Raw genomic sequence first — 13,056 nt, 5'->3', positions numbered from 1 at the left:
AAGATTAATTTTCAGAACAAGGCTGCAACCAACCTCAGTGACCAATAAAACTGTGGCTATTTTATATTTAAATTTGCTTTGAACATTTGTATTTGTTACTTGTTAAGGCATTTCTGACGAATTGCTTGACCAACAAGCCAGTTGGGTCACTGGCTGGGAAATGGCACAGTGGCACTGTGGTTAGAACTGTCGGCTCACAGCTCCAGTGAGCCGGGTTCAATCCTGACCTTGGAGCTGTCTGTGTGGAATTTATATGTTATTCCTGTGACCGCATGTGTGATTTCTTCCCACGTCCCAAAGACGTGCTAGTTAATTGGTTCATGTAAATTACCCCTTGGTGTAGCCAAGTGGCAAAGGAAACAAGGGGGAGTTGATGATCATCACCATTAGCCTGCCCTGGTCCAACCACGTAGACACCACGGCCAAGAAAGCTCACCAGCACCTCTACTTCTCAGGAGGCTAAAGACATTCAGCGTGTCCCCTGTGACCTTCACCAATTTTTATAGATGCACCATAGAAAGCATCCTATCCAGATACATCACGGCTTGGTATGGCAACTGCTCTGCCCAAGACTGCAAGAAACCGCAGAGAATTGTAGACACAGCTCAGCACATCATGGAAACCAGCTTTCCTTCCATGGACTCTGTCTACACTTCTCGCTGCCTCGGTAAAGCAGCCAGCATAATCAAAGACCCCACCCACCCCGCACATTCTCTCTTCTCCACCCTCCCATCGGGCAGAAGATACAAAAGCCTTAAAGCACGTACCACCAGGCTTAAGAACAGCTTCTATCCCGCTGTTATAAGACTATTGAACGGTTCCCTAGTACGATAAGATGTACTTGACCTTGTTATGGCCTTGTAGCTTATTGTCAGCCTGCACTGCACTTCCTCTGTAACTGTAACACTATAATCTGCATTCTGTTATTGTTTTCCCTTGTAATACCTTAATGCACTGATGTAATGAAATAATCTGTATGGATGGCAGGCAAACCAAAGTTTTTTCACTGTACCTCGATACATGTGACAATAATAAACCAATAATAATAATGAATATATGTGGGAGAGCATAGGTTGCAGGGGGACAGGAGGGAAATAAGGGGAGGGAGAATGGGACTTATGGGATTGCTGTACTGGGAACCAGCATGGACCCCCAAGTGGCCTCCTTGTGTATCATAATAAGTGAGTAAATAACATGGAGTGCCACTTAGATGGAGGTGTTGTGTGACCAGTGCCAGGTCTGTGCAGAGGTGCAGGCAGGGGAACATGTGATGAGGCCTCCAGGAATGTGTATAGCAGATTTGGCAACCTCAGTAACCATTGAGAGTCATCGTTAATGGTTCCTCTCCTCTGTCACCTTCAAAATCAGCACTTCAAAAAGCCTGCCTCTGCTAACTATAGTAACAGCTCCAATCCTCTCTATGCACAGAGGAGAAGTTCTTGTGCAACTCAGTTTTAAATGATTGTCCCCTTATCATGTAACCATGTCCCTTATTCGAGATTCTCCAACTGGTGGAAACATCTCGACATCTACTCTGTCTGGCCCCCTCAGGATTTTATATGACTTATGCTTGCAAATACTGATGAAATTTCTAAAATGATGCCAGACAATCCAAGAGAAATCAGCTTCCAATTGCATAATGCCAGCATAAAAAACAACATTATGCCTGTTGAATTTCTCGGCAAGTTTGTTAAAGCAGGATGTAAATCCAAGTTGCTGTTGAAGGGTGAAACCACATACTTCTTGGAAAAGGTGGCACATGTTGCATCCATGAGAGGATCACTTTCTCACACAAGGGAATCATTTCCCAACCAATGCACAGCCCTTCCTCTACGCTGCGGGCTGAAGCAAAGAATGTGAATCTGATCCTGAATACTTTGAGCCAGATTACAGAGCAGGCAAGAAGAGTAATCCATGAAGGAGAATGGGCAATATTTTACACATCTGTTGCAACCCCACACCCAACAACAAAATAAGAAAATCAAAGTAAAATCAAACAGGTATGACAAAAAGGAAACATTGATTAATTATGATTGCGCCAGAACCAAGCATCTGGGATTTATGATGATAAGTCATTGCTCTGAGCAGAAGCAGCCATGCAAATGGCCTGCTCTTTGTGGAGAACCGTGCATGTTGGATGCATTATGTTGACGTGCAGTAGAGTGGCACCTTACCCAGACTCAGCAAGATTAAGGTTGCTAATCCTGCCAGATTGTCTTGAAGCCTCCAAGAATAAAAGCTGAATTTCCAGGGAACCTCTGCAAGCCTGGCAGAGACTTTCAATCTCCCTGAGCCACAGGTGAGGTACCGAAGACTGGAGGGTGGCTAATGTTGTGCCTTTAGTTAAGAAGGGCTGCAAGGACAAGTCAGGGAAAAACAGGCTAGTGAGCCTAACATCAGTGGTGGGAAAGTTACTGGAGGGGATTTGGAAAGGCAAGGAGTGATTAGGGATAGTCAGCATGGCTTTGTGCATAGAAAATCATGTCTCACAAATTTTGGTTGAGTTTTTTTCTGAAGAGGTGACCAAGAGGATTGACAAGGGCAGGGAGGTAGATGATGCTTATGTGGAATTTAGCAAGGCTTTTGACAAGGTCCTGGTCAGGAGGTGAGATCACATGGGATCCAGGGTGAGCTAGCCAACTGGACACAAAATTGGCTTGATGGAAGGAGTCAGAGGGTGGAAGTGGAGGGTTGTTTCTCAGATCGGAGGCTGGTGACCAGTGGTGTGCCTCAGAGATCGGTGTTGGTTCCTTTATTGTTCATCATATATATTAATGATTTGGATGAGAATGTAGGTGGCATCATTAGTAAGTTTGTGGATGACACCAAAAATGGTGGTGTGGTGGACAGTGACAAAGGTTGTCTGAGGTTACAACAGGATCTAGATCAGCTGGGAAAGTGGGCCAAGGAATGGTAGATGGAATTTAACTCAGAAAAGTGCAGAATGATGCATTTTAGGAAGTTAAACCAAGGCAAGACTGACACAGTAAATGACGGGGTCCTGGGGAGTGGTGGAGAACAGAGACCTAGGGGTACATGTTCATAGTTCCCTGAAAGTGGCAACAAAGCTAAACAAGGTGGTGAAGAAGGCGTATGGTGTGCTTACCTTCATCAGATGGGGCATTGCGTACAAGAGTTTGGGACATCATGTTACAGCTGTACAAGACGTTGGTGAGATCGCATGTCCAATATTGTGTATAGTTCTGGCTGCCATACTATGGGAAGGATGTGATCAAGCTAGAGAGGGTGACTGGTGGGCCTGAGTTATAAGGAGAGGCTGGATAGGCTGGGACTGTTTCCCCTGGAGCCAAGGAGGCTGAGGGGTGACCTTATAGAGGTTTATAAAATCTTGAGGGGCATGGATAAGGTGGATGATCACAGTCTTTATCCCAGGGTAGGGGAGTCTAAAACTAGAAGGCATAGATTTAAAGTGAGAGGGGAACCATTTAAGGAAGACCTGAGGTGCACGTTTTTCACACAGAGAGTGGCGGGAGAATGGAACGAGCTGCCAGAGGAAGTGGTGGAGCAGGGTACAATTACAATGTTTAAAAGATATTTAGACAGGTACATGGATAAGAAATGTTCAGAGGGATATGGGTCAAATGCAGGCAAATAGAAAATGAAAAACTAGTTCAGGAAGACACCTTGGTCAACACTAGTGAGTTGGGCCAAAGGGCCTGTTTCCACGCTGTAAAAGTCTATGTCTCCAAGCCCCCAGGGATGATAAAGAACCCCTCAATACTATTGAAGAAGAGTCAGGGATTTTACTCTGACGTTATGTCCAACATTTATTCCTTCATTGAACGTCACTTAGTGTTGGCCCATTTTCACTATTGGTGAATGCTGCAAGTTCCTGCATTATTATAGTCACTATACTCTCCCAACACCCTGAAGCCATGAGAAGCTCCATATAAACGCATTTTTTTTATTTCCTTCCTCTCCCAAAGCCACGGAATGTTAGCACTGACCAGGACGGCAGGTGTAGCCAATGCTCCATGTGTTCATTTACCCTACACATATATGGGCAGCAGGTTAGTCTATTCATCAGGAGCAGGATGGTGTGGGTAAAGGGACCTCTGCTAAATCTGATCTCCATTCCTCTATTCCATCTCCACATAGCCTCTGGGAGATGGGTCTGTGGCTGTCTGGTCATCCCTGCAGTGAAGCCATCTCAAACTGGAGTGATGCCACTGTCCATTACGAAGTTACTATTTCCGCATCAAGTTGAGCCCTTCTGGACAGTATTCCTATTAACTGGCCACTGAACTCACCATGGGTAGAGGCATGGTTGACTCACAGGAACACAAGAATATAGAAGCAAGAGTAAAGTAGAAAAGAAAGCATATGGCATGTTTGCCTTCATTGGTCATGGCATTGAGTATAAGAATGAGGAAGATCTGTTGCAGTTATATAAAACTTTGGTTAGGGTGCACTTGTGTGTAATTCTGGGTGCCCTATTATAGGAAGGATGTGGGGGCTTTGGAAAGGACGCTTCCTGGATTAGAGGGGATCAGATATAAGGAGAGGTTGGACAAACTTTGGTTGTTTTCTCTGGACCATTGGGGCTGAGGGGAGATCCGATAAAAGTTTATAAAATGATGAGAGGCATAGATAGGTTTGACAGTCAGGATTCTTTTCCCCAAGGTAGAAATATCAAGTACTAGCGGACATGCATTTAAAGTGAGAGGGGGAAAGCTTAACAGAGATGTACGGGGTAAGTTTTTTTGCACAGAGAATGAGAAGTGACTGGAATGGGCTGCCAGAGATAGTGGTGGAAGCAGATACAATAGAGGCATCAAAGAGGCTTTTAGACAGGCACATGAAATATACGGGAAATGGAGGGACATGGATCATGTGCAGGAAGAACAGGTTTAGTTTAATTTGGCACTGTGTTCGGTGCAGACATCGTGGGCTGAAGGGCCTGTTCCTGTGCTGTACTGTTCTATGTTCTATGAGTAGGTCACTACACTCCTCAAGCCGGCATCACCTTTCAATACGATCAAGACTGACCTATGCTGGACTCAGCTCCTCTTCTGTACCAGTTCCCCATCGCCCGCAATTACTTGATCTTCCAAAAATTTAATCTACCTCAACTTCAAGCACTTCTAATGATCCAGCCTCCACAGCCCCCTGGGCTAGAGAATTCCAGAGATCCACCACCCTCTGTAAAAAGCAATTTCTATATAGCTCCGTTTTAAACTGACTGGCCCCTAATCTTGAGACTCGAGTGAAAGCATCTCGATGTCGACTCATTCTTACCATCCAACTATTGTGAAAGAATGGGTTAATGCTAAGTATACTGAAACCATCATTCCTGATCAAACCTGAGGCCTGCTACAGCTGATGGAATCAGCAGACAATCAGGAAAAAAAGACGCCAGCTGTAAGAAGTAAAGAGGACAGGGAAGGTGGCAATGAGCCAGAGAAGCCAACTCAGCTGTTTCACAATCTTGGGACAATGTGGAACCATTAAATCACCAGGAAATAGTTTCTGCGTTCATTTGACATTCTACTCTCACAGCTGTTCCTCCAATGGATAGAGGCACCTGCGAGCCAGAGGAAGCTGATCTCGGCTAGGAACAATCTGCATTTGTGTGGCACCTGCACTGAAGCATTCCTCAGTGTGCTTCAAAGGAGCGAGATCTGACAGTCCCAAAGCAAGTCAGATATCAGGCCAGGTGACCAAAAGCTTGGTAAAGCACAATCTTGAAGGACAAAAGGGAGTGAGAAGTTTTAGTGTGGGACATGCTGGGCTTTGGATATAGCCATCTGAATGCATGCTGACTGCTGGTGAAATGGAGGAGGTCACTGTTAGAAGGGAGTGGGCTCCAGCCTTATAACCCTGCAAGATCTCTCCCTCCTCCAGTTCTGAACATCTCTGCAACTCTTATTGGTGGCCACAATTTCAGTCATGCTCTTGTGATGAACTCCCTCCTCATATAAGATGTACGATAAGTAACCCTAGGTGATTCCAAGAAATCCCTGTGTGCAAAATATTCAAAACAGCAGATACCGCCATTAACATTTTGTAAACACTTCTGCCTTATTGGTTCTTACTTTGACTGAGCTTTGGGTCACATGTATTAATATTTCTTTGCTGATGTTTTGTTTGATCATACTCCCACGTAAACTGCACTAAAGGTGCTATATAAATGCAAATTGCTGTTGATGTAGAAGACATTTTTGAAACTGTCCATAAACCTCTTGAGTGGGAGAGATAGAAGATCTACACAACCTTCCTCCTCTACCTCGGCACCCATATTCCAGGCATTTCTTGTGAAACATTCCAGAGTGTGAGGCTTTCACATCAATGGCATCAAATTAATAGCGGGTCTTTGAGGAATCGGACACTGTCCAGCACATAGGAGAAAGAAGGCTGATAAGAGGGTAGAGTTAGCAGCCTCAATGTGTTCACCAGATTCACACAACCTTTGTAGCAATTGAATTACTGGGCATGCATCCCTAAAGATCTCCTCATTGCAGCTAAGGAAATACTGAAGGATTTGATTAGAGTCCGAAATGAGGTGCACTCTTTGCGGCACCACCCCCCCCCTTCACCCCTCCCCCTACAACTTCCTTCTCTTATTGGAGACATAAAAGACTGCAGATGCTGGAATCTGGAGCAAACAATGAACTGCAGGAGGAACTCAGCAGGCCAGACAGCGTCTGTGGAGGGAAGTGGACTGTTGAAGTTTCAGGTCGAGACCATTCATCTAGACTGATGAAGGGTCCAGATGAAGGGTCTTGACCTGAAACAGCAACTGTCCATTTCCCTCCGCAGATGCTGCCTGACCCACTGAGTTCCTCCAGCAGTTTTTTTAATTCTCATTGGAATTTGATTCCGTTAGAGGAACAGGCCACAAGAACTGGAGAGCACCACCTTCTCCGGGAGCCTCTCTCCATTTGTGTGCACAGTGAGAGTTGGCAGACTGTTCCACTGGAGTGGGATCAGAGCTAAGCTTAATGCTAGGCCGCCTGGCATTTCCTTGCACTTAGACCAGCTGAAGGAGTTGAGTTTAATTTACCCAATGGAGACCACAACACACAGTGGGGCTGCCTCACTGCTCTCGTGACTTGGGCTCGATCCTGACTTCTGCTGCTGTCTGTGTGCAGTTTGCACGTTCTCCATGTGGTTTCCTCTGGGTGCTCCGATTTCATTCCACAGAAGTGTGGGTTGGGACGTTAACTGACTGTTGTAAATTACCCCTAGCTTGTAGGAGAGTGGTAGAATCTGAGGGGAATTGATGGGAATATTGGGAGAATAAAATGGGATTAATGTAAATTGGTGCTTAATGGTTGGCCTGAACACAGTGGGCCAAAGGGCCAGTTTTTGCACTGTACGATTCTGGATGACTCCAAGTAAAGCTAGGTAAATAGAGCTGATATACACATCAGGTAAGTGGACATGATGTGAATGAAGGCTGCAATGAGCTGGAGGAGCCAAATGGCCTCTTCTGGTTCCATGCCTGATATCAAACCAATGTCCTTCTGATCCTTACTGACATTGGCAGAATGAGCAGTGACCCTGGTCACTTGTGAGGCTTCATGACATGTTTTATATGTGGGTGATACTCGCCTTTAAACAAGGCTGAGCAAAACATGCATCAATAAAAAGGTCGTCATCGACGTTTATTGAATGTTTTCTCTGAGGGAGGAGGAGAATGGATTCAAAACACACCACGCTTTATATAAATTGCTCATATTTTTTCAGGATGCAGAAGGAGGCCCTTCAGCCCTTTGAGTACATGCCGGCTCTCACTTCCCCACTTACCTCCCTGCAAACTATTCTCTCTCATGTGGCCATCAACTGTCCCTCCCACTGAGGAGCCTCACCAAATCTAGGCAAAGGTGGAATGTTATTAATTACCCCCATTAAAGGCTTCCTATTCATAAATGAACATATAGAAGGAGGTTTCATTGTGTCACCTTCTGTCACCAACCACTTACCATTTTAGAATTAATAAATTTGACTGTAAAAATACTGGAAAATATTCACTCTATATTTTAAACTAAGCCAATGATTTTTTTTGGTTTCTAGAAGCCCGTAAATTATTTGCTTGGTGATAATTTTCAGCACTATGCAGCTTATTAACATCCCAGGAGATGTGAGGGTAGTTGTTCCCAAATTTCTAGGCCACAGATGTGCTCAGGGTGACGAGGTCTTATGGCGGAAAGCAGCACAGGCTAAATGGTTTTCTGATCAGAGTCCCATTCAAAAGCTTTCCCTCCAAAAAAACAAAAGTTGTCAAACAGCACTTTGAAGCCACTACTTACATCAGGCCCGGGGTCTCCAGCTTCACCATCATCGCCTTTGGGACCGGGGAAACCTTGTGTTCCCTGAGAGAGAAAGAAACATGAGTCAAGAGAGGAGTTGTTTCAATCTTTGCTCTACGATTTCCTGTCAGAATCTCTCTCTGTATTTTTAAGGAGAGATAATGAACAACTCATGTGCTGTAAGGAACTAAGAGGCTGATTTATCTTCTGGATTTCATTTTTTTTGACTCAGACATTCTGCGTTTGGGTTTCTGGTAAAGTTTCTCAGACAGATTGTAATCACTGTCATCCATTCTTTGGGGGAGGGGAAGGGGTGTCAGGTTCCAATTATAGCTTGCAAATTGTCCGCTCTCTGACAAACTCTAGCTGCAGTGGATAAACCAAGCTCTCTTGGCAGGGTGTAAATGATCTCATAACATTACTTTAAAGAAAGGCAACATAGATCTCCTTTGTTCCCAGTCAACTAACGTCACTGAAACAAATTACCTGGTCATGATCAGGAGCTTGCTCTCACACTTCCTACATTACACGTGACTACATTTCAACATTTCTAAAGAAGTGATGAAAATGCAAATCTCTCTCTTCTCCCTTCTTCTCTCCCTCCCTTCCCCTCTACCTCCCTCTCTCCCTTCCTCCCTCCTTTCCTCTCTCCCTCTTTCTCTCCTCCCTTCCCCTTTTCCTCTCTTTCTTCTCCCTCCCTCCCTCCCTCGCTTCCTCCATCCAGTTGTGAAACAGTTAGCTTTTGTTGCTGGCAGCTCCTTCCACAAGATCTGTGCTCCTGGTTAGTGTGCAGCTACCAGGCTCCTTGCAGTCAAGCAGAGGGGAATACTCGTTCCGAACACCCCATACCCTGGTATAACATGCATCTCATTTACATCTGCGTCACTCATTTTATCCTGGCTCCCTCTGCCAGGAATTGCTTCTCACTTCTTACTTTGTCAGCATTTACACAATGTATTCCTACTTGATATTAGGATGGAGAACTCATCTTCAACGGAAGGGCATCAGATTATCTGCCCACATACCACCTCCTGCCCCTTCAATGGAAAGATCACTCAGGAATGGTGTGAGGGTTCTGTTGTGTCTGGCCTCTGTTGAAAGTTCTTGGGTTGAAAGACCTTGAACCAGAGGTCAGTATTAATTTTGTTTGCTCACCTCTTTTCCAACATATGGTGATGATGTTCCAACCAATCCCTAGGAAAATGCTTTCTCAAGGCATCTCTTTTCATCTGCAATCACTTTTTGAACTTTTTCACACGTTCTTTTATCATTATCCCAGGGAAAATTCTGGTTTTCTCTATTTCCCTAATTATATCCAGCCCAATAGTATGTGGGATCAGACCACATTTCTCTTCATGTACTAGTTTCTGACGCCTCAGTGAATTCCACTGTGGAATACAGTGAATAAATTACAAAGCAGTGCAGTCATAAGACACTAGCTTTTTGCAATTAACTTGTAGATTCACTATATAATTGGAATGCCATCAGTTCCTGATCAGAGTCTAGATTTTTGACCAAGTCTGTAACTATTGAATAGTAGAAACACAGAAACCTTCAGCTCACTAAAGTTTACACACGGTAGCGTAGCGGTTAGCGCGACACTATTACAGCGCCAGCGATCGGGGTTCGATTCCCTTGGCTGTCTATAAGGAGTTTGTATGTTCTCCCGTGTCTGCGTGGGTTTCCTCCGGGTGCTCCGGTTTCCTCCCACGTTGCAAAGATGTACGGGTGGGTTAATTTGGGTTTAAAATGGGCGGCGCGGACTCATTGGGCCAGAAGAGCCTGTTACCACGCCATAAATAAAATTTATATTTTAAATTTAAAAACAAACTATTTGGTCTAATTCCATGTTTTGGCTCACCCTCTGTACAGGCAGTACAGAGTTACGATAGTATTCCATTCCTCTGGACTGTTTGTAACCTGAATTTTTCATAAGTCAGAAATGAACGACAGCAGTGTGTGGGGGAGGATCACAGAAACAGCTGTGATGGGAGAGCGAGCAGGCACAGGAAGAGCGGCCGCCAGCTGGTCTCACTGACTCGGTGAGTGAGCGAGTGAGTCTGCTCAGCACTCCCAGCTCTGCTTGGCTCAACCCAGCCCCTGACTGTTGCAACTCTGAGAGAAGGGAGCGTTGAGTGGCGGAGAGAAGGCACGCAGAGATGCACCGTTCCCACCCAGCAAAAGATGGCTGCAGCCCCACAGCAGCCAGCAAATCCATCCCCATCCATCCCACTGGTCTTCCAAATGCTTGTTCAAGTACGGGGTGCCCATAAGTCAGGCGTTTATAATTTGGAGTGGACCTGTATACTTAAATATTCTAGATTCCAGAGCAGTGTCCAGTAATTGGACTGAATGCTGTTGGTTCTTTACAGGTATTTGCTGGTGATGTGGGGTAACTTTGCTTTGCCATTAGCTATCCTAATCCAGAAACCAATGCACCTTCAACAATGTAATGATGGTACTGAAAAATACACAAAAACTCTTCAACGGATAGCTAACAAAATGTATAACAAAATTTATGGTAGTGTTGGGATAGGAGCAGCAACCTACATTAGGTCCATGAAATCCTAGTACCCCTGGAATACCCTGTGGGAAGAGGAACAGAATGTTTATCAGATCTATCAATTTATATAAAAATATATCAATGCAAAAGAGACAATGCAACCCAAGCTATTTTGGCTGGCGGTCAGCCAAAGATTTAAAATGTTCCATTTAAACCCTATTATCATAAAAGTCTAACTGATCTTCCACAAACTTCTGTGTTTCATATCCCATGGATCCATGACAGGGTGACTGGATGAGATCCTCTCCTTTTTTTGGGGGGTGGTGGGTTGGGCCAGGGTGGGTGTAGTTGCTATGAAGCCAGCTGTGCCTGGATCAACTAACTCAGCATGAACTGGAGCCATCAGTGTACTCCGGCCTGTCATGATCCATGAGTGGATCAGAGCCTTATGCCCTTTTTTGGGGTAGATAGCCACACCAGTGGAAATGACTTAATTGGTAAAACTCTTCCCTCTGGGTCAGAAGGCTATGGGTCCGCCCATCTCCAGAAGCTTGAGAACACTCCAGTGCAGTGCTGACAGAGTACTGTGCTGTCAGAGGCATCATCTTTTGGATGAAGTGAAAACAAGGGCCCACCCAGCACCATGTAAGAAAACCTCATGCACAGCAATATCATTGAAGGAGAGTCGGGGTGTTCTACCCAAGCTCCTGGACAATAGTGAACAACATCACTGAAGCAAATTGTCTCAATATCGCACTGCGGTTGTCTGGGATCTTGCTGTGCAGAATTTCATCACTGCTTTTGTTCACTTATAGCATACTGCACAGGCTGTTAGTGTTTTGGGATGTTGTGGGTTAGATGTGAAATGAGCTGTGTAAACGCTAGCTTATCTTTCTATGAAAGCCTCTTTCTGTATTTTTGATAAGAACAAAATGAAGGAGGCTGAAAGTTGGGGGTAATAATAAGGCAATGGATCAAGAGGAGGGCTCAATACTTGCCGGTAATCCCGGTGGGCCCCTGGATCCGTTCCCTGGGTTTCCAGGTTCTCCCTGAAGGAAAAAAGGGAAAAAAGATAAAGTAAGTTATCCAAATAAAAAAAGGTAAAAGTTCTCAAATAATAAGAAAAGAAAATAGGATGATGAGGCTATTCAGCTCACAGTTTGACATGGCAGATCATCCATTTCAGTACCCTCTTCCCACCTTTTCCCATTCCCTTAATCTCTTTGGCACTAATACTGTGGCAGAGAGATATAGCACAGAAACAGGCCCTTCTGCCCACCGTCCATAATAGATTACCACCCATAGATTAAGAAATAATTTATCACCTCTTTGAATATATTTGATGGTTTGGCCTCCACTGACCCCTGTGGTAGGAAGCGATTTCTCCTCATCTTAGTCCCAAAAGACATACACTCCATATCCTGAGGCTGTGATCTCTGTTTGTGCACTCCCTAACTATTGGGTACATCCTCTCTGTGCCTAGTCCTGTTAGAATTTGATAGATTTCTAGAAGATCTCGCCTCATGCTTCCAAAGTCCAGTGAATACAGGCCCAGCTGCCTCAATCTCTCCTCAAACATCAGCCCTACTGTCCCAGGGATCAGTTGGGTAAACCCGTTGCTCCATTTCCTCCATGGTAAGACCATCTTTCCTTAGGTAAGGAGACCGAAACTGCATACAGTACTCCAGATGGAGACCTCACTAAGGCCTTGTACAACAGCAACAAGACATCTGGTCAGAGATTAGATTTTTGATCTGGCCTGTGGAAGTTAAGTGGTTGAAACACAGAAACACTCAGCTCATTAAAAGTCTTCCTTGACATTTTTTCCACATGAACCATTTGGTCTCATTTTGTATTTCCACTCACACTCTAAATACTTAAATATTTATGTTCTCAGAAATGTTGTTGTCCAGAAATTGGACTGCACTTATTTTTGGTGCGCTAAAACATTGTTGTATTTAGCACTAACAACAAATCAAGCTCCCAGTAAAAAAAAATCTCAAAACTGGCCCAAATCCCAGTGAGAAAAGGCAGTAGGGGATTTCACAGCTGATGTGGTAACGCTGGAGAGGGGGCAGAGGAGATTCACCAGGATGTTGCCTGGGATGGAGCAGTTCAGCTATGAGGAGGGACTAGAGAAACTGGGTCTGTTCCCCCTGGAGCAGAGGAGGTTAAGAGGGGGCATGACTAATGTTATATAAAATTATGGATGGTATGGATAGACTGCAGGAAACTCTTCCCCATATCAGAGGTAGATAAAACTAGAGGACCTAGATTTAG

At 44.7% G+C, this 13,056-nt stretch overlaps 1 protein-coding gene across 1 annotated transcript in view; it reads right to left on the bottom strand.

The window, feature by feature from the left end:
- Positions 1-13,056, bottom strand: part of col6a1 (collagen, type VI, alpha 1) — a 66,686-nt gene that overhangs the window by 15,262 nt on the left and 38,368 nt on the right. Inside the window, exons 23-25 of the mRNA XM_052023205.1 lie at positions 11,775-11,825; positions 10,824-10,859; positions 8,274-8,336 (exon numbers count right to left, since the gene is read on the bottom strand). Coding sequence (XP_051879165.1) covers positions 8,274-8,336; positions 10,824-10,859; positions 11,775-11,825 — 150 coding nt within the window. The remainder of the gene's footprint in view (positions 1-8,273; positions 8,337-10,823; positions 10,860-11,774; positions 11,826-13,056) is intronic.

The sequence above is a fragment of the Pristis pectinata genome, chromosome 1 (genome assembly GCF_009764475.1).
Source record: "Pristis pectinata isolate sPriPec2 chromosome 1, sPriPec2.1.pri, whole genome shotgun sequence".
NCBI lineage: Eukaryota > Metazoa > Chordata > Chondrichthyes > Rhinopristiformes > Pristidae > Pristis > Pristis pectinata.
Note: the sequence above shows the minus strand (reverse complement) of the source record. Positions and strands in the feature narration are given on the sequence as shown.